Source organism: Mixophyes fleayi, chromosome 7 (assembly GCF_038048845.1).
Source record: "Mixophyes fleayi isolate aMixFle1 chromosome 7, aMixFle1.hap1, whole genome shotgun sequence".
Classification (NCBI taxonomy): Eukaryota; Metazoa; Chordata; class Amphibia; order Anura; family Limnodynastidae; genus Mixophyes; species Mixophyes fleayi.
The window spans coordinates 111,813,657-111,839,988 of record NC_134408.1 but is presented as its reverse complement, the minus strand read 5'-3'; the positions used below and the strand labels follow the sequence as shown (position 1 = coordinate 111,839,988).

Sequence of the window (26,332 nt, the reverse complement as noted above, 5' to 3'; positions counted from 1 at the left end):
TGCCATGCCAATGTATGTAGAGTTAAAATAAAATAGGCACATGGTCAAAAAATACAGTTTTGTGACATTACTTCTTGTGTTGCACCACTGGTTCCTAAAAGACCCTCCATTTTCCTATCAAAGTACTGAAAATGGGCGCGATAATGAGCATGATGGACATAAGTACATAAAGTTTCATATCACTTTTAATCTCCGTAACTTTTCTAAATGTCGGGTAAACCTGCTTTTTCACCATTGTTTTATGCTCACTCATGTTCCTAATTTACTTACTTTTTCTCTACAGTTTGCATGAAAGCAATGGCTCCATCCTTGTCGTTTATTAGAAATTTGCGATACAAACAAAGGGACTGTACAAAGCCCAAGAGTTCTGACAAAGTGAAGTGAAACACAACTGGTATGTCAGTGATCCTGAAAAATAGAAAATACAGAAATTACCAACATGAGAGAGAACGCCAAAAAGTACAATGGAACTTTAAATTTTATTAAATAAAAACTAATGACAATTGCCTGAATACTAAAATCATATCTATATGGCATACTTCTGTGCCCGAAAATTTTGATGTAGCCCACCCAGCCACGGCTCAGAGATTTTGGAAGAACACAAAGATTTGGTATTGAGGTAGCAAAATTGTAAGGACAGCAGGCTAACGTCTCTCAGGCAGTTGTTTCATACATAAAGAGCAGATTCTGGAAATTCTGTTAACTATACTGAACAAGAGAAGTTGTGCTGTGCAGATTATGTGAATTACTGCACAAAACATACAGAAATAATAATAATAATAATGGCATTGTGCATTGTCCATAGAGTAAATAATATCCACCATACTGGGCAAGAAAACCTGTTCTGTGCAGTTGTTCCTACTGTTAGTGGAAGGTTTCCCCTCAGGTTCTTCTCATACACATGATAGTATTTAATGATGCTGTAGTGTAAGGGTGGTTTTTCACATCCTCCAGCTGATTGTATTAGCTGGATAAATTTTGTTGGAGGGCTGAGTGGTTGGCGGGAAATTACTCCCTTTAAGCCAGATATAGGGTAGACGGCCAATAGCATACATAACTGCCAACAGATTTATTCCACTAACAAGAGTAAAAAAGACAATTCATTCATAAGAAATATATAAGAAGGTTTGAAAAATATTCAATATCTCCTGGAGCGCTGTCAAATCCATAATAATGAAATGGAGATAATATGGCACAACTGTATATTTGTCTGAAAGAGTCCACCCTCCAAAACCGAGTATACATATGAAGAGGGTACAGTTTAGGGAGACGGTATATGGCATTTTTGACTTTAATGTCAGAGAAGAGTGAGATTATCTGTGGCTGGGTCTTCCCCATGTCCCTCTTTCAGTGGTGTTTTACTGCCACTTGTCCGCAGTCCAGAGGTGGACAGCACCGGAGGTCATTTCAGTAGTGTATGGGGTCTGCCTCCATTGGTGCTGGAGGCATGCTGCATCCAGGAAGTTCCTCCAGCTCTGCCTCCAAGTCTCCTAGATACAAGATCATCTTTGAGGGGGATCTACACCTCAGACACAAAGCCTCAATGTTGGGGAAACTGATCTAAAGATAATATCCCCAACCCAGACTGAGTGGCACTAGGACCAAGAGGAGACTAAGCATCCTTAACTGTGGCTGCACTTGGGCAGGAGGGGACAAACACACCTTATGTGAACACAAGTTAAAGCAAATTGATCAGCCTGATGTAAAAACTATATAACATATGGGTTAGTAGCTCATGTTAAACTGAATAACATCACTACCATCAAGTGCTGTGTGTGTGTGTGTAAAGGAATAGCTCTTATAAGAGTATATGAGCAATAATCATCACTACTACAAGAAACCTGGTTGATCTTGTCAGACGTCTGTCCCTGTTGTGTTCCTGTAACCAACGGATTAAAGATTACACTTTAATCTATCTCCTGGCTGTCCTGCTATGGACTACACATCCACTTTTCGTTTTTAGAAGCTTTGGAAAAATCTACTCGCGAGGTGTGTCCTTTTTTTTTTTTTAATAAGGCTGTTTCCTATTTCCAGCTGGGTTTTTTTCTGTGCTATTTTTGGCCAGTTGTCCCTGCACATTGTCAGGGATGTGTAATAGCTCTGCAGTTTGGAACTCTGGATCTGTATAGCATATGGAATGTTCAATGCAACGAAGTTGCAAGACCTTTGTACACTAGAATTAGTTGGTTTAAGCCAATGAAATCTCATTGATTTCATTTAGAGAAGCCATGTAGTTCCACAATGTAAGATCAGTTTCAGTTATGTGGTTGCTTTATCAATTGGAAAGTGCAGCTGCAGTAGTCTATTTTATTGAGACCATGGAGCCTATTTAAGAATTATAGGATTTTTGCCCGTTAAGCATCATCCGTCATCGCAGCGATGGAGGCTGTGCTGGCGATGACTTTTCTAAGGATGACTCTGGGTTTTGACCATAGGTCATCATCTGGGTCAAGCTCCAAAAAAGCTAAGTTTTTTGTAGCTTGATAAAGTTGAACAGACCATAGTCCACATTGAGTATTAAGGGGACTTCAGTTTAATTTAAGCCTCTCTTAAATGAACATGTTACTTAATGTCTAAACCATGCAGATAAATCAGATTCTATATGGTATAGGGCCACCATAAGTGAAATACATTTTTTACTTATTGCCCATTAGAAAGAACATTAAATACTTAAGATTATGCAAACTATGATTTCTATGGTGTATATTTATTGCAAATATTGCTGATATTTAATTAATATTGCATGCTTACCTTTGCTTGTCAGCAAATGGCAAGGCATCAAACATTTCTTGATACTCATTTTTGATGATGTCAATGATCTTACCTTCGAATGTGTAAAGGGTTTCTAATGCCTGTTTACAGAAAATACTGTTAAATTAGTGATTAGCAAGATATTAAATGGAAACATAAATGAAAAATAGATGGATAAGTTATGTTTGTTCAGTATAAAGTATAATATCTTTTGTTTGCCAACAATGTACAAATCAAGTCTTATTTAGAGACTTTAAAAGGCACACTATTCAAAAACATAGTACTATAGAATGGCTTTAATCACCAGAGATTTCAGCATGCATTTTATTATTCATTTGTCTTGTTTGAAATAATACTTAAACCAGCAATATTATGGCTTGGAACTATTTCAAGTACACAACTGTTATTGCATATTCATTAACAATGATGACTGCACTTATACCTTCAATGCTCATATGCACTTAGGGGCTAATTTAGAGTTAGATGTAGATCAATTTGTCATAAGATGCGCGTGATTATACTGTGCATGTGCACAAAAAATATGTACGCTTTTGTCCGTATATATAGACTTTGACGTATCGTTGACTTGCGACCCCTAACTCGTATGAGTGGATGCCTAGAGAGGAGGAATGGAAATGGGTAGTGGAGGACAAGAGTAGGCCAAGTACAGTAAGGGCAAGATCACGTAATTAGGACATAATTAGACATGGATGCATTTTTTCACATCTATTGACCATATTCTCTCTTGTGTACATTACGCTATTATATTGTGACTTTAGAATTTACTACCAACACTGCCAAACCACATCTCTATACTATTCTATACATACTTTTACTAAACAAAGTATAGTAATGCGCTCAACTCTTGGTAGGCAAGAGCTGCACTATAATGGAATCCCTTCCTATATATTACTAAACAAAATATAATGCACTCAATTGCCTACAATAGTGATTGTCTACTAATCTCCAGGAATACACATTCTGATAGGTGGGATTTACTGATTAAAATAAAAGGGTTATTTACACCTCTCCAAGGGCCCCACCGCTAGCCACGATGTTATACTCTTTTCTCCTGAGCCATTATTTTCAGCTACAACCGCTTCACAGAACGTAAGGTATCATAGTTTTTTTTCCCCTACTTATGTTATCTGGATGCAAGTGTCACGGTTTAGTATTCTGGACTCTACCCAAGACATGTTACCCCTAGCGGGGCGCGGAGTCTAACAGGCGAATAGTTTTCACCAGCGGTCACCGCAAGGTGACTGTTATGGTTCAGGTGCCTTAGTCAGTATTTTCGCAGGCTTACCTAGGGCGCGGAGTCTAACGGCCTCCTGGTCTTCACCAAGAACCACCGCAAGGTAGGATGGGTTTTGCTGCCGGAGAACCGCAGGTCGCGGCCCCCAGGTTAGCCTACTGACGTAACGAAAACTACTATGTGATGGATAGGCAGGGAAAAATATGACAGGTGGGTGCAAGTAAATTAAGCACACTAACCGTAAAATCCGGGAAATAGGCTGGAACGGAAGCCGGTTCGGTGCACGGTATCTGTCGTATGCGAAGTACTGGAGATGAGTCCAAGGGGTAGTTAAGTACACAGCCGGGTCGGTACACAGGAGATGGTTCAGTATGCGGTGCCAAGGAAGAGTCCAGAGGATAGCCAGAAACACTGCCCGGTCGGTACACAGGAATCGGTCCAATACACGGTGCCAGGGATTAAGCCAAAGGATAGTCAGAACACAGCCGGGTCGGTACACAGGAAGCAGGAACACAGGGATCAGGTACACAGGGAGAGGTAGCCAGAAACAGGAAACACATTGCTCTGACACAGATAGCGTGTCAGAGCAGAGAAGATATAGAGTTTGAATTCCCCGCCCAGGAGTCACATGACCTGCCGCAGAGAGAACCCGGAAGTGCGGGGGCACAAACAAAGGAAAGCGCTGACCTGCTGGAGAAGAGGCAGCTGCCAGACATCGTCGACAGAGCAGCGGAGCAGGGAACAGGTAAGTTCATGACAGTACCCCCCTTCAGGGATGGCCTCCGGACAGCCTATAAGGCTTCTGAGGGAACTTGGCATGGAATTTCTTCAACAAACTTTGAGCATGCAGATCTCGTGCAGGAATCCAAGAACGCTCCTCAGGACCGTAGCCTTCCCAATCAACCAGGAACTGTAAGGAACCTCTGGAAATACAAGAGTTTAGAATTTCCTTAACCTCAAATTCCTGATCTAGCACAGAAATAGCAGCAGGAGGTTTTTTAGAAGAGGAAAACTTGTTAACAACAAGTGGCTTGAGAAGGGAAATGTGAAACACATTGGGAATCCTTAAGGTAGGAAGTAATTTTAATCTAAAGGCCACTGGATTGATGACCTCCATGATCCTGAAGGGACCAATAAATCGGGGGGCGAACTTTCTAGAGGGAACCAGCAAGCGAAGATTCCTCGTAGAACGCCATACTTTGTCACCAGGAGCAAGTAATGGAGATGTCTCCTTCTTTTGTCAAATGCTTTCTTACTGGTGGCAGAGGTGTGAAGCAGTTTGCGCTTAATTAGATCCCACCTAGAGGAGAAGTCCAATAAAAGGGAATCAACTGCAGGAACTCCAGAAGCAGGTAGATCAGGGGTCAGGGAACTTTTTTACCTTTTACCCCCAAATATATTTAGATACGCCAACGTTACCCCCTTGATTTGAAAGGAATGAAATCATATATTACTAATTATTGGAATTCAAAATTTTATTGAATCTGTTCAAAATTTCTTTGAAAGCTTCAACTTTCAAACTTCAGGTTTTGGAGAAATGATGTTGCTTCATTTTTGATACGAGAGCATCAATATTGGGGCATTTTGATGTCAGAGCAATTTGGATACAGTCTTCAGCGTCCAATCTATTTCTCTGCTTTGTTTTTATGTGCGTTAGAGTGGAAAATCCTTGTTCGGAAAGGTAGATTGTTGCAAAAGGCAGCAACGTTTTGACTGCCTCCTCATGTGCAATTTTGAATGCCTTTGCAGCTGTTGACATCCACAAATATGACAGATCTGCTTTGTTTTCAAATGCAATACGTGCTTCATTATGGCATCGAAGCTCAAGAAGTGTCTCTGCCAACCCTTGAGGTTCTTCTGGTACAACAGCAATATCACATTTAAAGGGGTCTACAATCCAACTGACAGCATGTGAATCGGCAGCATTACCCCCAGGAATTTCATTTTTACCCCATTTGGGGTAATTTACCCCTGTTCCCTGACCACTGAGGTAGATCATTAAATGGAGGAACTTTAGGATGAAATCCTTGGAGAGCAAAAAAGGGAGATGGAGAGGTGGAGTCATGCGAATGATTGTTGTGAGCGAACTCTGCCCAAGGTAACAAATCGACCCAATCGTCATGTTTAGCTGAAATGAAACATCTGGGGAATTTCTCCAGTTCTTGATTAGTTCTTTCAGTGAGACCATTACTTTGAGGATGGTATGCAGAAGAAAAATTCAACTAAATTCCACAGACATGAGAAAAGGCCCTCTAAAATATAGCTACGAACTGAGTTACATGATCAGAGACAATAACATCTAAACAACCATGGAGGCGGAAAATCTCTTTGATGAAAAGTTGCGCCAGAACAGGAGCGGAAGGAAGACCCTTTAATGCCACAAAATGAGCAGCCCGAGAAAGGCGATCAGTGACTACCCATACCACGGAGAAACCTCTGGAAGAGGGTAAATCTGTAATACTATCCATAGAAAGATGACTCCAAGGCTGATCTGGAATGGGTAGAGGTTGCAGCAGATCATAGGGAGCTTGACGAGGAACCTTGTTCCGAGCACAGGTGGGACATGCCGTCACAAAATCTCGAACGTCCGAGTGGATAGACGACCACCAATAATTACGGGAAATGAACTCCAAGGTTTTCTTTATACCAGCATGACCAGAAAATCGGGAGGCATGAGCCCACTTGACAAGTTTGGGTTGGAGATGCGGAGGGACCAAGGTCTTCCCGCAAGGAATAGTTAAACGAGCTGGAGTGGTGGCCAAAATACATTCTGGATCTAGGATGGGTCTAGAAACCTCCTCTCCTATATCCATAGAGTCGAAGGAACGAGAGAGAGCATCTGCCTTCTTGTTCTTGGATCCTGGTCTGAAGGTGATGATCATATCGAAGCGGGAGAAGAACAGGGACCATCTGGCCTGGCGAGGATTGAGGCAAGATGCAGTTTGTAAATACAACAGGTTCTTGTAATCCGTAAAAATTCTAATAGGGAATCTGGCTCCTTCCAAATGATGTCTCCAAGCTTCCAGAGCTAACTTGATGGCAAGGAGTTCCCTATCTCCTATGCCATAGTTCCTTTCGGTGGCCGAAAGTTTACGAGAAAAGAAGCCACAGGGGGAAAATTTCCCAGCTGTATCTTTCTGAGACAAAATAGCTCCAACTCCTGTAGAGGATGCTTCGACCTTGAGGAAGAAAGGGAAGGTAGGGTCTGGTTGATGAAGAATAGGATCCGAGATGAAGGCTTTTTTTAGAAAAAAAAACGAGCTGGAGTGGTGGCCAGGGTTTAGTGTTGGTGGACTTCCTAGTCAAAGAAGTAATGGGTGCAATTACAGAAGAGAAACCTTTGATGAAGTGCCGATAATAATTGGCGAACCCAATAAAACGCTGGATGGCCTTGAGTCCTATCGGCTGCGGCCATTCTGGAATTGCCTTTAACTTCTCAGGATCCATGCGTAGTCCGGAGCCAGAAACCACGTGGCCAAGAAAAGGAAGATGAGTTTCCTCAAAGACGCACTTGTCCAAATTGCAAAATAGATGATGTAAACGAAGGCGTTGAAGCACCAAGGAAACATGATGATGGTGAGTAACCATGTCAGGGGAAAATATCAGGATATCATCCAGATAAATCACAACAAATTGATATAGGAAATTATGAAAAATCTCATTGATGAAATTTTGAAAAACTGCAGGGGCGTTGCAAAGTCCAAATGGCATAACAAGATACTCTAAATGCCCATTGGGAGTATTGAATGCAGTTTTCGATTCATCCCCTTGCTTGATACGGATTAAATTGTAGGCATCCCTAAGGTCTAGTTTAGAAAATATCGAAGCCCCTTTAATCCTATCAAAGAGTTCTGAGATTAAAGGCAAGGGGTACCTGTTCTTCTTAGTCATAGCATTCAGGCCACGATAATCTATACAAGGACGTAAACCACCATCCTTCTGTTTTACAAAAAAGAAACCAGCACCTGCTGGCGAGGAGGATTTCCGGATAAAACCTCTATTTAAATTTTCTTTGATATATAGGGACATGGCATCGGATTCGGGCAAAGACAATGGAAAAACAGTCCTCTAGGTGGAATCTTGTCCGGTAACAACTCAATAGCACAATCCCAAGGTCTATGAGGAGGTAACTTAGAAGCCTCCTTTTCACAAAATACGTCAGAAAAGGAATGGTACTGAGGAGGGATACCAGAGGATGTGGTAAGAGAGGTGGAACAAGCAGTATTAGACCTGTGAATCTTGGTAAGACAACGGGAATGGCAGGCTGGGCCCCATGCAAGAACTTCTGGTTTTTGCCAATCTAAGGTAGGAGAGTGAAATCTGAGCCAAGGAAGGCCCAGAATCAGAGGATTTATAGCCTCAGGGATAACTAAAAAGGAAATCTCCGTATGTAGAGCTCTGATGCGAAGGGAAAGTTTGCGAAGGGAAAGGTTAACAGTTCTCTTCTAAATGGATCCTCCAGTAATACGACTACCATCGATAGCTGTGATGGCGATAGGCGGATCCAATGATAGCATAGGTAACGACAACCTCTCTACGATGTCAGCTCTTATGAAATTCCCTGCTGCCCCGGAGTCGATGAGTGCTGGAAGAGATAGTTGCTTGTCAATAAATTGTAGAAGGACTTGGATGGAAAAGCTAGACTCCACTGGAGAGGAAATAAACATACCTAACTTAGCCTCTCCAACGTCAGTTAGGTCCGGTCGTTTCCCACACAGGCTCAAAACATGACCGGGTTCCCCACAATAAAGGCATAAACGATTCTTGAATCGCCTCTCCCTTTCCTCCTGAGATAGGCGCGCTCTACCTAACTGCATGGGCTCCTCCTCAGGTATCACAGGACTATGGAACCGGGGAGCCAAACGGAAGGTAGATCGATGGGAACTCTCCCTCTCTTGAGAGCGTTCACGAAACCGGATATCAATCTGGTTACACAGAGAGATCAATTCATCCAGGGAAGTTGGGAGTTCACGACCAGCTAATTCGTCCTTAATGCGGTCGGAAAAGCCTTGCCAAAAGGTGGCCAGAAGGGTTTCATTATTCCAACGTAGCTCGGCCGCCATGGTGCGAAATTGAAGGGCGTACTGCCCTAAAGTAAGTGAACCTTGGCGCATACGGAGAAGACCTGAAGCTGCGCTGGAGACACGTCCTGGTTCATCAAAGATGCATCTGAAGGTTTCCAGGAAGGTGGTACAATTATGAAGTACAGTATCATTATGTTCCCATAGAGGAGATGCCCAGGCAAGGGCTTGACCAGACAGCAAGGAAATTATGTATGCCACTTTAGTCTTCTCAGTTGGGAAATTTCCGGGCTGGAGTTCGAACTGTATGGCACACTGATTTAAAAAACCTCGACATGCCTTGGGGTCCCCATCGAATTTAGGTGGGTTAGGAATGCGGAGTTGAGACATGGCTGGAACAATAGCGGCAGCGATACTCTGAGAGGGAATAGGTTGCGGAGCTGGAACAGAAGGATGAGTGGGAGCAGCCACCTGAGCTGCTTGAGCTGAGACCGTATTCTGGAGTGTGTCCAAACGAGTAGACAGATTCTGCAGAAACTGTAGCAACTGTTCTTGATTTTTCCCCTGATCTTCAACCCGAACAGCTAAGTGGTCCGGTAATTCCCTAGCGGAGGGATTCCCCGATGCGTCCATCAGATAGATATGGGGTCAGAGCAAACTGTTACGGTTCAGGTACCTTAGTATTTTCGCAGGCTTACCTAGGGCACGGAGTCTAACGGCCTCCCGGTCTTCACCAAGAACCACCGCAAGGTAGTATGGGTTTTGCTGCCGGAGAACCGCAGGTCGCGGCCCCCAGGTTAGCCTACTGACGTAACGAAAAGTACTATGTGATGGATAGGCAGGGAAAAATATGACAGGTGGGTGCAAGTAAATTAAGCACACTAACCGTGAAATCCGGGAAATGGTAGTCTGGAACGGAAGCTGGTTCGGTGCACGGTATCTGTCGTATGCTAAGTACTGGAGATGAGTCCAAGGGGTAGGCAAGTACACAGCCGGGTCGGTACACAGGAGATGGTTCAGTATGCGGTGCCAGGGATTAAGCCAAAGGATAGCCAGGACACAGCTGGGTCGGTACACAGGAATCTGGAACAATGCAGGAGCACACAGGAAGCAGGAACACAGAGATCAGGTACACAGGGAGAGGTAGCCAGAAACAGGAAACACATTGCTCTGACACAGATAGCGTGTCAGAGCAGAGAAGATATAGAGTTTGAATTCCCCGCTCAGGAGTCACATGACCTGCCGCTGAGAGAACCCGGAAGTGCGGGGGCACGAACAGAGGAAAGCGCTGACCCGCCGGAGAAGAGACAGCTGCCAGACATCGCCGACAGAGCAGCGGAGCGGGGAACAGGTAAGTTCATGACAGTGACTTGGGTTAAACGGCATTCGCCCGCAGGTCTAGGTCCCTACTAGGAGTGTTGGGCAGAGTCCTGGGGGAGTGATAGTAACTGGTGTGAAGTAGGCACACTGGTAATGTCAGTTCTATGCCCAGACGGCGAATAGACAACAGATGCATGATAAAGTACAATCAGCAATTTAATGATGCTGGAATGATCACAGGGTGAGCAGTACCACCGACAATGTAGTATAAGTGAATACAATATAGCGGTATAATCAGTGTATTCAAATATAGCAGTAGCAGGAACAGTCCAGCAACAAAGTGGAGATGGTAATGCAGCAGGTATGTGAGACCACAATGAGGCAGCACGATACAGGAGGTACAAGTAACAGTCCAGCCAGCAAGGAGTGGATAAGAACAAGCAGCTTAGATGATGCGACCTGTAATAACCACTGAGACAAATGTGGAGTAGATGATCTTGAGTGGTGCAGTCCATGGAGGGGTAACACAGTAGAGTTAGATGTAACTTGAGCAGCACGGCCCGTGTAGTAGCAGCACAATGAAGATAAGTGTAGCTTAAGCGATCCAGTCCATGGAACAGCAATACAACGAAGGCAGGTGCAGCTTGAGTAGTGTAACCCATGGAACAGCAACACAGCGGAGACAGGTGTAGCTTGAGCAGTATAGCCCGTGGAACAGCAACACAGGAGAGACAGCTGCAGCTTGAGCAGTATAGCCTTTGAACAGCAACACAGCAGAGGCACTGACAATCCAGGTGAGAGCACACAGAATAGGTAGAAACCTAATCAGACAGGTAACTTGATCAACAGGCCCAGAGGAATGGGAGGAGGTGCCTTTTCAAGTTTAAAACCAGAGCCAGGAACCAATAGGAATCTTGCCAGCAACAGACAGGTACTCAGTCTGCACATGTGGAGTGTTTGAGGGCTGCTAATGAGGCACAGGTGAGTGTCTTAGTCTTTGTTTATGGAAGCCGAATAAGCGCTTTGAGACAGTACCTCCCCTTTAGAGGTGGGCACCGCACACTTAGGATTCGGCTTCGATGGAAACTTCTTGTGAAAGTTCTTAACCAAAACTGGAGCATGGACATCCGCAGCGCGGATCCAGGAGCGTTCCTCAGGACCAAACCCTTTCCAGTCTACTAAATACTTCAAATCTCCTTTACAGACTCTTGAATCTAGTATTTGTTTAACTTCGAATTCTTGATCCAGATGGACTTTAGGTACTGTAGAGAAAGTACGGGTAGACGAAAAGCGGTTGATGACCAGCGGTTTCAACAAAGAGACATGAAAAGAATTGGAAATCCGAAGAGCAGCTGGTAACGATAATTTCACAGAAGCTGGATTAATGACTTTAGAAATAGTATAAGGTCCAATAAAGCGAGAAGCAAACTTCATACATGGGGGTTTTGAGACAGATATTCTTTGTAGAGAGCCATACTTTATCACCTATCTTGAAAGCAGGTGCGGCCCGATGTTTTCTATCCGCCGCAAACTTGTAACGTTTGGAAGATTTCTTAAGACAACTCACTTGATTCCTGATTGACACGAATCTCCGTTGAACGAGATTAACAGCAGGAACCTGGGTGAAGTGTATGGCGAGGACAGATGAAGAAGGAAGTCCAATAAATGGAACTAAATGAGCCATTTTCGAAAACCGATCTACCACTACCCAGATGGTATTATACTTTTTACTAGGGGGTAGGTGACACATGGCGCTTATTCGGCTTCCATAAACAAAGACTAAGACACTCACCTGTGGCTCATTAGCAGCCCTCAAGCCCTTAGTCTGATCTGCACATGTGCAGACTGAGCACCTGTCTGTTGCTGGCAAGATTCCTATTGGTCTCAGGTTCTGGCTCTAAACTTGAAAAGGCACCTCCTCCCATTCCTCTGGGCCTGTTCATCAAGTTACCTGGCTGTTTAGGTTCCTACCTATTCTGTGTGCTCTCACCTGGATCGTCAGTGCCTCTGCTGTGTTGCTGTTCAAAGGCTATACTGCTCACCTGGATCGTCAGTACCTCTGCTGTGTTGCTGTTCAAAGGCTATACTGCTCAAACTGCACTTACCTCTGCTGTGTTGCTGTTCAAAGGCTATACTGCTCAAATTGCACTTACCTCTGCTGTGTTGCTGTTCAAAGGCTATACTGCTCAAACTACATCTCCATGGACTGCACCACTCAAGATCATCTACTCCACATTTGTCTCGGTGGCTCAGTGGTTATTACAGGTCGTATCATCTGAGCTGCTTGCTCTTACCCACTCTACTTTGTTGCTGGACTGTTACTTGTACCTCCTGTATCGTGCTGCCTTATTGTGGTCTCATATACCTTATCCTGCATCTGTTGTCTATTCGCTGTCTGGGTATAGAACTGACATTACCAGTGTGCCTACTTCACACCAGTTACTATCACTCCCCCAAGAGTCCAGAATACCAAACTGTGACTGTATGAACAGGCTATAATGGACTCCCCTGGGGAACCGTTGGCTAAACAGACTCTGCGGCTGTTACTCCATAGGGTAGAACAACAGGATGAATGTCAATGCCAACTACTTCAATGCTTCCAGGCTTTGGCCTCCAGAGTGGACTCTATTCAATCCGCTATACCCACACTTCTTCTGCTTGTTCCTGCACCAGAACCTCCTGTACCTGAGTTATCCAGTAATTCTAATGTCACCCTCCGGATTCCCTCCCCTGCTAAGTTTGATGGCGATCCGAAAGTCTGTAGAGGTTTCCTCATTCAGTGTTCGATACAATTCGAATTGCAACCTCAGAATTTTCCCACTCACAGGGCAAAAGTTGTTTACTTAATATCTTTATTGTCTGGCCAGGCCTCGGCCTGGGCCTCTCCTCTCTGGGAGCGTGATGATTCTCTCCTATCTGATAGTACTGCCTTCATAGCCACATTCCGGAAAATATTTGATGAACCCGGTCGAGTTACCTCTGCAGCCTCAAGTATCCTTAGACTCCGCCAGGGGTCACGTTCGGTGGCACAATATGTTATCTCATTTCACATCTTGTCATCTGAATTATGTTGGAATAATGACGCTTTGGTGGCTACCTTTTGGCACGGCTTATCGGATAAGATCAAGGACGCCCTTGCCTCCCAGGAACTACCCGCTACTTTAGATGCTTTAATTTCTTTGTGTAACAGAGTGGATCTACATTTCAGAGAGAGAGCTGCTGAGAAGGATAATCCTCATCGTTCTTTACCTAGGACATTGGCTCGCTATCCTCCCCCAACTCTTGAGGAGGAACCGATGCTATTGGGACAGTCACGTTTGACTCTGGAGGAGCGCGACCGAAGATTTAAAAATAAGTTGTGTATATACTGTGCCAACCCAGGGCATATCCTTAACAAGTGTCCCAAGAAATCGGGAACATACCAAAGCCTAATTTGTTCTGGGGAAGTCAAATTAGGCAATATTAAATCTTCTCCTCAATCATCATTACCTACAGTATGTTAATTTCCAGTCATATTACATGGTCCTTCAGGCCTTATTCATTCTCATGCCTTATTGGATTCTGGAGCTGCTGGGAATTTTATCTCCTCTTCTCTTGTGTCTCAGGGGTCCTTGCCCACATCCTTCCTGGAGCATCCTGTATCTATTTCTGCAATTGATGGATCTCGTATCTCCAATGGTCTCGTTTAGAAATGCACTCAGTCTATTCTTCTACAAATAGGAGCATTACATAAGGAGATGATATCCTTTCATGTTTTACCCTCTTCTACTAGGCATATCATTCTGGGACTACCATGGCTTCAACAACACTCTCCTCAGATGGATTGGACCACTTCTCAAGTTCTATCTTGGAGTTCAAACTGTTTTAAAAATTGTCTTTCTCGTGTTCATCCCCTGGCCTCTACTAGCATCTCGTCTGAACTTCAACCCAGCTGCCTTCCAAGTCAGTATCTGTGATTTCGGGATGTTATGACAAAGCTAGATCGGAGCATCTTCCTCCTCACCGGGCATGGGATTGTCCTATTGATCTTCTACCTGACCAAATCCCTCCGCGAGGTCGTGTATATCCTTTATCACTGCCAGAGACTCAAGCCATGTCTGAGTATGTCCAAGAGAATCTTCATCGTGGATTTATTAGACCTTCGTCTTCTCCTGCTGGGCCCGGTTTCTTTTTTTGTTAAAAAGAAGGATGGGTCTCTTCGCCCATGTATTGACTACAGAGGTCTTAACGCTATTACAATTAAGAACCGATACCCCATTCCTGTCATCACTGAATTGTTCGACCATATAAAGGGGGCCAAGATTTTCACAAAGCTAGACCTTAGGGGAGCTTATAACCTCATCAGAATTAAAACCGGCGATGAATGGAAAGCTGCTTTTAACACTCGTGACGGTCACTACGAATACCTAGTGATGCCCTTCGGTTTATGTAATGCCCCTGCAGTGTTCCAAAGCTTTGTTAACGAGATTTTCAGAGACCTCCTCTATGATTGTGTTGTGGTATATCTGGATGACATCCTGATCTTCTCCCAGGACCTTCACTCTCATCGCCTTCACGTGGCAGAAGTCCTCTCACGACTCTGTAAGAACCAACTTTTTAGAGAAATGCTTGTTTGAACAACTTCAAATGTCATTCCTTGGCTACATTGTCTCAGGCACAGGATTAAAGATGGATCCAGAGAAGGTACGAGCTATACTTGAGTGTCCTCTCCCTTTGGGGTTGAAGCCTGTACAACGCTTCCTAGGATTCTATAATTATTACAGACGTTTTATTAAAGGATATTCCACCATTGTGGCACCCATTGTGTCTCTCACCCGGAAGGGTGCCAACCCCAAATCTTGGCCACCAGAGGCCTTAAAGTCTTTCGATTTCCTCAAAGAAGCATTCTCTTCGGCACCAATTCTTCAACAACCTGATACGTCTCAGCCTGTCACAATTTTCACAGATCACAAAAACCTTTTGTACCTACAATCCGCTCAATGCCTAAATCCTAGGCAAGCTAGGTGGTCTCTCTTCTTCTCTTGCTTTGACATTCGAATTACATTTAAACCTGGAGAAAAGAACAAACGTGCAGATGCTCTATCTGAGCCTTTTCCTATGATACCGAGGAGGTAAAACCTCGTCCTATATTAGATCCCAAGTGTATATTATCATCTACTCTGTCTCCAGCCAGTACACCACCACCAGGGAAGACTTTTGTGCCATCTGATTTACGAAAGAAGCTTCTGACCTGGTCCCACTCTACTCGTTTTGCTGGTCATACTGGGGTACGTAAAACCATGGATTTGGTCTCTCGCAATTATTGGTGGCCAAAACGTCATTGTGATGTTAAAGACTTTGTGACTTCTTGTGAGATCTGTAACCAACATAAGTCATCTCATCAATCACCTACTGGACAATTAATCCCGCTGCCCATTCCGGACAAACCATGGACCCATTTGAGCATGGACTTTATTACTGACCTACCCCCTAGTAAAAAGTATAATACCATCTGGGTAGTGGTAGATCGGTTTTCGAAAATGGCTCATTTTGTTCCACTTGTTGGCCTTCCATCTTCATCTGTCCTTTACATACACTTCATCAAGGAAATATTCCGGTTGCATGGTTGTCCCACAGAGATCGTCTCTGATCGTGGAGTTCAGTTTGTGTCTAAATTTTGGCGAGCCTTATGTAAAGTTCTTGGTATCCAGTTAAATTTTTCCTCATCCTACCATCCTCAGTCTAATGGACAGACAGAACGTGTAAATCAAGACTTGGAAACTTTCCTCAGAATGTTCTCTAATGCCAATCAAGATGACTGGGTAGACCTTCTACCTTGGGCAGAATTTGTGCACAACAATGCCCTTCATGAGTCAACTTCTACATCACCTTTTTCTACTGTGAATGGGACTCCCAGGTTTACCTCCCTCCCACCCACCCAGGTTCCTGCTGTTAATCTCGTTCAACGGAGATTCGTGTCAATCTGGAATTAAGTGAGGAGTTGTCTTAAGAAATCTTCCAAACGTTACAAGTTTGCGGCAGATAGAAAACGTCGGGCCGCACCTGCTTTCAAGATAGGTGATAAAGTATGGCTCTCTACAGAGAATATCCGTCTCAAAACCCCTTGTATGAAGTTTGCTCCTCGCTTTATTGGACCTTATACTATTTCTAAAGTCATTAATCCAGCTTCTGTGAAATTATCGTTACCAACTGCTCTTTCGATCTCCAATTCTTTTCATGTCTCTTTGTTGAAACCGCTGGTCATCAACCGCTTTTCGTCTACCCGTACTGCCTCTATAGTACCTAAAGTCCATCTGGATCAAGAATTTGATGTTAAACAAATACTAGATTCAAGAGTCTGTAAAGGAGGTTTGAAGTATTTAGTAGACTGGAAAGGGTTTGGTCCTGAGGAACGCTCCTGGATCGGCGCTGCGGATGTCCATGCTCCAGTTCTGGTTAAGAACTTTCACAAGAAGTTTCCATCAAAGCCGAATCCTAAGTGTGCGGTGCCCACCTCTAAAGGGGGGGTACTGTCACACAGCGCTTATTCGGCTTCCATAAACAAAGACTAAGACACTCACCTGTGCCTCATTAGCAGCCCTCAAACCCTTAGTCTGATCTGCACATGTGCAGACTGAGCACCTGTCTGTTGCTGGCAAGATTCCTATTGGTCTCAGGTTCTGGCTCTAAACTTGAAAAGGCACCTCCTCCCATTCCTCTGGGCCTGTTCATCAAGTTACCTGGCTGTTTAGGTTCCTACCTATTCTGTGTGCTCTCACCTGGATCGTCAGTGCCTCTGCTGTGTTGCTGTTCATAGTCTATACTGCTCACCTGGATCGTCAGTACCTCTGCTGTGTTGCTGTTCAAAGGCTATACTGCTCAAACTGCACTTACCTCTGCTGTGTTGCTGTTCAAAGGCTATACTGCTCACCTGGATCGTCAGTACCTCTGCTGTGTTGCTGTTCAAAGGCTATACTGCTCAAACTGCACTTACCTCTGCTGTGTTGCTGTTCAAAGGCTATACTGCTCAGACTGCACTTACCTCTGCTGTGTGCTGTTCAAAGGCTATACTGCTCAAACTACATCTCCATGGACTGCACCACTTAAGATCATCTACTCCACATTTGTCTCGGTGGCTCAGTGGTTATTACAGGTCGTATCATCTGAGCTGCTTGCTGTTACCCACTCCACTTTGTTGCTGGACTGTTACTTGTACCTCCTGTATTGTGCTACCTCATTGTGGTCTCATATACCTTATCCTGCATCTGTTGTCTATTCGCTGTCTGGGTATAGAACTGACATTACCAGTGTGCCTACTTCACACCAGTTACTATCGCTCCCCCAAGAGTCCAGAATACCAAACTGTGACAGTAGGTCGGTAATAAAGCCTATGCTCAAATGGGTCCATGGTTTGTCCGGAATGGGCAGCGGGATTAATTGTCCAGTAGGTGATTGACGAGATGACTTATGTTGGTTACAGATCTCACAAGAAGCAACAAAGTCTTTAACATCACGATGAAGTTTTTGCCACCAATAATTGCGAGAGACCAAATCAATGGTTTTACTTACCCCAGTATGACCAGCAAAACGAGTAGAATGGAACCAGGTCAGAAGCTTCTTTCATAAATCAGATGGCACAAAAGTCTTCTCTGGTGGTGGTGTACTGGCTGGAGACAGAGTAGATGTTAATATACACTTGGGATCTAATATAGGACGAGGTTTTACCTCTTCAGTCTTGGTATCATAGGAAAAGGCTCGAGATAGAGCATCTGCACGTTTGTTCTTTTCTCCAGGTTTAAATGTAATTTGAATGTCAAAGTGAGAGAAGAAGAGAGACCACCTAGCTTGCCTAGGATTTAGGCATTGAGCGGATTGTAGATACAAAAGGTTTTTGTGATCCGTGAAGATTGTGACAGGGTATCTAGCTCCTTCTAGAAGATAACGCCATTCTTCCAAAGCTATTTTAATGGCAAGCAGCTCTTTATCGCCAATGGCGTAATTCTTCTTTGCTGGCAAAATCTTCCTGGAGAAAAACGCACAAGGATGGAACTGATTAAGATGAGACTTTTGAGAAAGGAGAGCCCCTACTCCAACACTTGAGACATCAATTTCGAGGAAGAATGGCTGAGACATCTCCAGGAAGGTTGTTGAAGAATTGGTGCTGAAGAGAATGCTTCTTTGAGGAAATCGAAAGCCTTTAAGGCCTCTGGTGACCAAGATTTGGGGTTGGCACCCTTCCGGGTAAGAGACACAATGGGTGCCACAATGGTGGAATATCCTTTAATAAAACATCTGTAATAATTAGAGAATCCTAGGAAGCGTTGTACAGGCTTCAACCCCAAAGGGAGAGGCCACTCAAGTATAGCTCGTACCTTCTCTGGATCCATCTCTAATCCTGTGCCTGAGACTATATAGCCAAGGAATGACATTTGAGGTTGTTCAAACAAGCATTTCTCTAACTTGCAAAAAAGTTGGTTCTTACGGAGTCGTGAGAGGACTTCTGCCACGTGAAGGCGATGTGAATGAAGGTCCTGGGATATGATCAAGATGTCATCCAGATATACCACGACACAATCATAGAGGAGGTCTCTGAAAATCTCGTTAACAAAGCTTTGGAACACTGCAGGAGCATTACATAAACCGAAGGGCATCACTAGGTATTCGTAGTGGCCATCACGAGTGTTAAAAGCAGTTTTCCATTAATCGCCGGCTTTAATTCTGATGAGATTATAAGCTCCCCTAAGGTCTAGCTTTGTAAAGATCTTTGCCCCCTTTATACGATCGAACAATTCAGTGATGAGAGTAATGGGGTATTGGTTCTTAATTGTAATAGCGTTAAGACCTCTGTAGTCAATACATGGGCGAAGAGACCCATCCTTCTTTTTAACAAAAAAGAAACCGGCCCCAGCCGGAGAGGACGTAGGTCTAATAAATCCACGTTGAAGATTCTCTTGGACATACTCAGACATGGCTTGAGTCTCTGGCAGTGATAAAGGATATACACGACCTCGCGGAGGGATTTGGTCAGGTAGAAGATCAATAGGACAATCCCATGCCCGGTGAGGAGGAAGATGCTCCGATCTAGCTTTGTCATAACATCCCGAAATGACAGATACTGACTTGGAAGGCAGCTGGGTTGAAGTTCAGACGAGATGCTAGTAGAGGCCAGGGGATGAACACGAGAAAGACAATTTTTAAAACAGTTTGAACCCCAAGATAGAACTTGAGAAGTGGTCCAATCCATCTGAGGAGTGTGTAGGAGCCATTGTAGTCCCAGAATGATATGCCTAGTAGAAGAGGGTAAAACATGAAAGGATATCATCTCCTTATGTAAAGCTCCTATTTGTAGAAGAATAGGATGAGTGCATTTCTTAACGAAACCATTGGAGATACGAGATCCATTAATTGCAGAAATAGATACAGGACGTTCTAGGAAGGATGTGGGCAAGGGCCCCTGAGACTCAAGAGAAGAGGAGATAAAATTCCCAGCAGCTCCAGAATCCAATAAGGCATGAGAATGAATAAGACCTGAAGGACCATGTAATATGACTGGAAATGAACATACTGTAGCTAACGATGATTGAGGAAAGGATTTAATATTGCCTAATCTGACTTCCCCAGAACAAATTAGGCTTTGGCATTTTCCCGATTTCTTGGGACACTTGTTAAGGATATGCCCTGGGTCGGCACAGTATATACACAACTTATTTTTAAATCTTCGGTCGTGCTCCTCCGGAGTCAAACGGGACCGTCCCAATTGCATCGGTTCTTCCTCAAGAGTTGGGGGAGGATAGCGAGCCAATGTCCTAGGTAAAAAACGATGAGGATTTGTTAGGAACTCCCTAGCCAGCACAATAAAATTTGGAGTCTACTCCGAAAGCTTGGTGTTCGCTGGAGCCCCTAGTGGTGGGGACAGACTTGACCGCAGGCTGACAGAGGGTCGAGAATCATATACCGGCTAAGGAGAACCCAGGAGTGGAGTGATTGATGGACAGCAGCGTGGGGTTCAGGCAGAGTAAACCAAGGTCAGAGGTCACAAGCACAGGTTCGGAATCCAGGGACAAGCGACAGGTCAGGGGCACTGGCGGTGGAGCAGAATCCGTTTTTCAGGCGAATGGTCAGGGTCAGAAGCGTAGGTTCAAGGTCCAGGAACAAGTGAGGGTCATACACGGGAAGTCAGTCACAGGTTTTAACACCAAGCAGAGAGAGAACAAGCAGGCAGCAGAACTGTGAACAGGACGCTATAACCGACAGTGAGGCTCTGATCTCACTGCCTTAAATAGCACTAGGAGCCAATTAGGACAGAGGAGGGTAGGGCTGAGAATCAGCCTCAGGAGGCAGCTAATTAATTACTAGCAAGAACTTGCATAGGAAATAACATAACCAGGAAGCATGTATAAAAATAAAAGTGAACCAGTTTAAATCATATAGGAGCTCCCCCTGGTGTTGGAGGATGTCCCTTACACCCTCCTACATCTATGCCACAAGGATAATAACAGCAGAGAATCTAAATCACACGCCCGGCTGCTAGTTCTCGCCAGGATGTGGCATACAGCCGCGGCTCGTGACAGTACCCCCCCTTGAGGAGGGGTCAAGGCACCCCGACATCGAGGCTTAGAAGGAAACTTTTTTAAAAATTCCCTAAGGAGTTTCTCAGTGTGGAGATGCTTCTGGGGTATCCAAGTTCGCTCTTCTGGGCCGTAACCCTTCCAATGGACGAGGAACTGGACCTGCCCTTGAACCTTCCTTGAGTCCAGAATTTTTTCAATGATGAACTCGCGGTCTCCATTAATAAGCAGAGGCCGAGGTCTTTTAGAGGAAGATTGACTATGTTTGCTGGGAGCAACGGCTTTTTTCAGAACAGAACAATTGAAAGTACAGGAAATTTTTAAAGATGGTGGTAGTTTGAGTCGGAATACCACTGGATTTACTTTCTTCTCAATCAAAAATGGCCCGATAAATCGGGGACCAAGTTTCTTGCAGGGTAGTCTCAATTTGATGTTCCGTGTGGACAGCCATAAACGATTTCCTGCTTTTAATACACATGGACCACAATGGCGATCAGCGAAGGTTTTAGACCTAAGAGAAGCTTGACACAGAGCGGTATGTACCTTCTTCCAAACGGACTTCAACCTGGCAGTGAAGGCAGGTATTCCAGGATCACCAATGGTAACAGCAGAAGAGAGAGCGTTCGCTTTTGGGTGGAATCCAAGGTTGCAGAAGAACGGGAAGGTACATGTTGCAGAGTGGCAAGCATTGTTATAAGCAAACTCTGCCCAGGATAAGAGGGAGGACCAATTATCGTGAAACTTGGAAACATATATGCGCAGAAATTGTTCTAAGGATTGATTGGTTCTTTCCGTCTGACCATTTGACTGAGGGTGGTAAGCTGAGGACAAACTAACTTTGATTCCGAGGGAATTGCAGAAAGACCTCCAAAATTGTGCAATGAATCGGGACCCTCGGTCCGAGACTATATCTTCTGGAAGGCCATGGAGACGGAACTTATGAGTAATAAATAAGGTGGTCAAACTTCTGGCATCCGGCAATTTGAGCAAGGGTAAAAAAATGTGCCATCTTGCTGAATCGATCAACATCTACCCAAATGGTGTTATGACCCGAGGACAAAGGGAGGTCGACAACAAAATCCATGGAAATATGGGTCCATGGCCTGTTTGGAGTTGGCAAGGGTAGAAGTTGAACCGGAGGACGGATTCTGGAAGACTTGTTCCTGGCACATTCTGGGCAGGCGCGAACATAGTTTCCGCATCCGAAGACAAGGTGGGCCACCAAAGCCAGCGGGAAAGTATTTCTATGGTCCTCTGGATACCGGGATGACCTGCTGAGCAGTTGTCGTGGCATTCGATGAGGGCCGACTTCCTCAGATGAACTGGGACAAACAATTTTTCAGCAGGTGTCTGAGCTGGAGCAATTTTCTGGAAGTGGCGGAGTGTGGTCCCAAGATCCTGAGTTAGACCGACATGAATGGAGGTCAAGGGAATTATTGGTTGTGGGTCAGGGGGCTGAGGATGGGATGCCATAAAACTCTGAGACAGAGAATCAGCCTTAGTATTTTTTGATCCTGGACGGTAAGTGATAAGGAAGTTGAATCGGGTGAAAAACAAAGCCCAGCGGGCCTGTCGAAGATTTAGAGTTTTGGCGGTCTGAATATACTGAAGGTTTTTATGGTCAGTGAAGACGGTAATAATGTGAGATGCTCCTTCTAACCAATGCCGAAATTCTTCGAGGGCCCACTTGATGGCCAATAACTCTCGATTCCCAACATCGTAGTTAATTTCGGCAGATGAGAATTTCTTGGACAGATATGCACATGGGTGCAATTCTTTGCTTTGAGTATCTCTTTGAGAGAGAATGGCACCTCCTCCTACATCTGAGGCGTCTACTTCAAAAATGAACGGAAGCTCAGGATCTGGATGCCTAAGAATGGGTGCAGATGTGAAAGCGACTTTAAGGGCAGAAAAGCTCGCTAACGCCTCCGAAGACCAATTAGTTGGGTCGGCGCCCTACTGGGGTCCATGGAGAAGCCAGATGAAGAAATGATATAGCCTAAGAAGGCCACCCTGGAGACTTCCAACTCGCACTTCTCCAATTTTGCGTAGAGGTGGTGTTGACGTAACTTCTCCAGAACTTCCCGAACCTGTTGGCGGTGCTGAGGCAGGGACTGAGAATAAATTAAAATATCATCTAAATAAACCACCACGGTCTTACCCAGGAATTCTCGCAAGATGTCATTAATTAAATCCTGGAAGACTGCCGGAGCGTTACACAATCTTAATGGCATCACCAAATATTCATAATGTCCAGAGAGCGTATTAAAGGCGGTCTTCCATTCATCTCACTGTCTGATGCGGATGAGATTATAAGCACCCTGTAACTCAATCTTAGAGAAGATGGTGGCAGACTTGAGCTGATCAAACAAAACAGAAATCAAAGGCAGTGGGTAAGTGTTTTTGACTGTGATTTCGTTCAGGCCACGGTAGTCGATGCAGGGTCTCAGACTGCCATCTTTTTTAGCCACGAAGAAACAGCCAGCACCTACCGGGGATTTAGAGAGACGGATAAATCCTTTCCTTAGATTCTCCTCTATGTACTGTTCCATAGCTTGAGTTTCCGGGGCAGACAAAGAATACAGACGCCCTTTGGGAAATTTAGATCCCGGCACAAGATCGATAGCACAGTCGTAGTCCCGATGAGGCGGGAGAGAATCAGTCTTCTGTTTACAGAAGACGTCACTGAAGTCCTGGTAAGGTGTAGACAACAATTCTGGACTAGGCTGCAGGGTTCTGAGAGGCAGGGTCAAACATGAAGTAGAGCACTCTGGACTCCAACGGATGATCTCTCCTCTTTTCCAATCAATAAGGGGATTATGACTTTGCAGCCATGGATACCCCAGAATCAACGGAGCAGAGGGACAGGTGATCAGGAAGAATGTGAGTTTTTCAGTATGGAGAGCGCCTACGGATAATCGAACCAATGGGGTCTTGGCGAGTATTCGGCCCCCAACCAGGGGATTACCATCCAAGCCGCAGGCGGTAGTGCTCGAATCCAGTTTGACTTCGGGAATTCCAAGGGTTTGAGCCAACAGAATGTCCAGAAAGTTACCTGCTGCACCGCTATCAAGAAAGGCCGACAACTCAGTGGAACGATGTCTGAAGGCTAAGCGTGCTGGGACTAACAGAGAGTTTTCCGAAGAGGTTATTTGGAGACCTAAACGCACCACTTCTCCAGCACTTGAGTCTAAGCGTTTTCCCGCCTTGCTGGGACAGGAACATACTAGATGGCCTGATTGGCCACAATACAAGCAAAGGCCTAGTGAGCATCTTCTGTAGCGTTCCTCCGGAGGCAGGCGATAAACACCCAGCCACATGGGTTCAGGGGTATCCAGCAAAGAAAAATTGGAACTGGGTGATGAGCCAGGAGGTATTGATGACTCACGTTCAGTTTTCCGCTCTCTAATTCAACGGTCAATTTTAATGACAAGCTGCATCAAATCTTCAAGTGAGACGGGTACAGGATACTGAACAAGAGAGTCCTTAAATTGCTCGGTAAGGCCCAAACGAAATTGACTCCGCAGTGCCGGATCATTCCAGGCACAAATCAGTAGACCAACACTGGAATTCTGCACAATATTCCTCAGCGGAACGATGTCCTTGCCTTAATGCCTGGAGATGAGACTCAGCTGAGGCCACTCTGTCTAGGTCATCTTATAGCAATCCCAAGGCCTGGAAGAAGGCATCCACGGTTTGTAAGGCTGGACTTGTTGGTGAAAGGGAGAAGGCCCAAGACTGAGGATCGCCCTGGAGTAGGGAGATAACAATCCCTACTTGTTGCTGTTCAGAACCAGAAGAGCGTGGTCTCAGGCGAAAATATAACCTGCAACTCTCCTTAAAGTTGAGGAAAACAGACCTGCTTCCTGAGAATCGATCAGGCAAATTCAACTTTGGCTCTGGAGATACGCCAGAGGAGGCTTGCTGAGGTTGCAGGTCTCTGGAGGCCTCTTCTTGCGCTGACAAACGCTGGGCCAATCCCTGGATCATTTGATACACAGTGTCAACATGGCCAGCCAGCACTTGAAATGGAGATGATTTGATTCCGCTTTCCTCCATTAAAGTTGGTCTCCGGAATTTCTGTTTTGGCCGGTTATAATGTTGAGATCAGAGCCTCACTGCCGGTTATAGCGTCCTGTTCACAGTTCTGCTGCCTGCTGGTTCTCTCTCTGCTTGGTGTTAAAACCCGTGACTGACTTCCCGTGTGTGACCCTCGCTTGTTCCTGGACCTTGAACCTACGCTTCTGACCCTGACCATTTGCCTAAAAACCGGAATCTGCTCCTCCGCCAGTACCCCTGACCTTTTGCTTGTCCCTGGATTCCGAACCTGTGCTTGTGACCTCTGACCTTGGTTTACTCTGCCTGAACCCCATGCTGCTGTCCGTCAATCACTCCACTCCTGGGTTCTCCTTAGCCGGTATACGATTCTCGACCCTCTGTCAGCCTGCGGCCACGTCTGTCCCCACCACTAGGGGCTCCAGAGAACACCAGGCTTTCGGAGTAGACTCCGACTATTATTGTGCTGGCTTGCGAGTTCCTAACATTATAACCGGAAGTGAGGCTCTGATCTCATAATGTTAGGAACTCCCTAGCCAGCACAATAAAACCACTGAGCCACCGAGACAAATGTGGAGTAGATGATCTTGAGTGGTACAGTCCATGGAGGGGTAACACAGTAGAGTTAGATGTAACTTGAGCAGCACGGCCCGTGTAGTAGCAGCACAATGAAGATAAGTGTAGCTTAAGCAGTATATCCCATGGAACAGCATCACAGGAGAGACAGGTGCAGCTTGAGCAGTATAGCCTTTGAACAGCAACACAGCAGACGCACTGACGATCCAGGTGAGAGCACACAGAATAGGTAGGAACCTAATCAGACAGGTAACTTGATCAACAGGCCCAGAGGAATGGGAGGAGGTGCCTTTTCAAGTTTAGAGCCAGATCCAGAGCCAGGAACCAATAGGAATCTTGCCAGCAACAGACAGGTACTCAGTCTGCACATGTGCAGATCAAGACTAAGGGCTAGATTTACTAAGCTGCGGGTTTGAAAAAGTGGGGATGTTGCCTATAGCAACCAATCAGATTTTAGCTATCATTTTGTAGAAGGTACTAAATAAATGAAAGCTAGAATCTGATTGGTTGCTATAGGCAACATCCCCACTTTTTCAAACCTGCAGCTTAGTAAATCTAGCCCTAAGGGTTTGAGGGCTGCTAATGAGGCACAGGTGAGTGTCTTAGTCTTTGTTTAAGGAAGCCGAATAAGCGCTGTGTGACAACAAGTAGGATTTTTCATGCGGACAATGTTACAAGTTTATATGTTGGACTAACTATGGACTATCAATTACTTATGATTCCAAAAGAGTATAACATCGGTGGCTAGCGGTGGGGCCCTTGGAGAGGTGTAGGCGACAATTCCTGGACTATCAATTACTGATTCC

General features: G+C 44.9%; 1 protein-coding gene across 1 annotated transcript in view; it reads right to left on the bottom strand.

The window, feature by feature from the left end:
* Window positions 1–266: 266 nt before the first annotated feature.
* LOC142097987 (putative methyltransferase DDB_G0268948) overlaps window positions 267–26,332 on the bottom strand; it is an 84,870-nt gene continuing 58,804 nt past the window's right edge. Inside the window, exons 4-5 of the mRNA XM_075180343.1 lie at window positions 2,752–2,852; window positions 267–408 (exon numbers count right to left, since the gene is read on the bottom strand). Coding sequence (XP_075036444.1) covers window positions 267–408; window positions 2,752–2,852 — 243 coding nt within the window. The remainder of the gene's footprint in view (window positions 409–2,751; window positions 2,853–26,332) is intronic.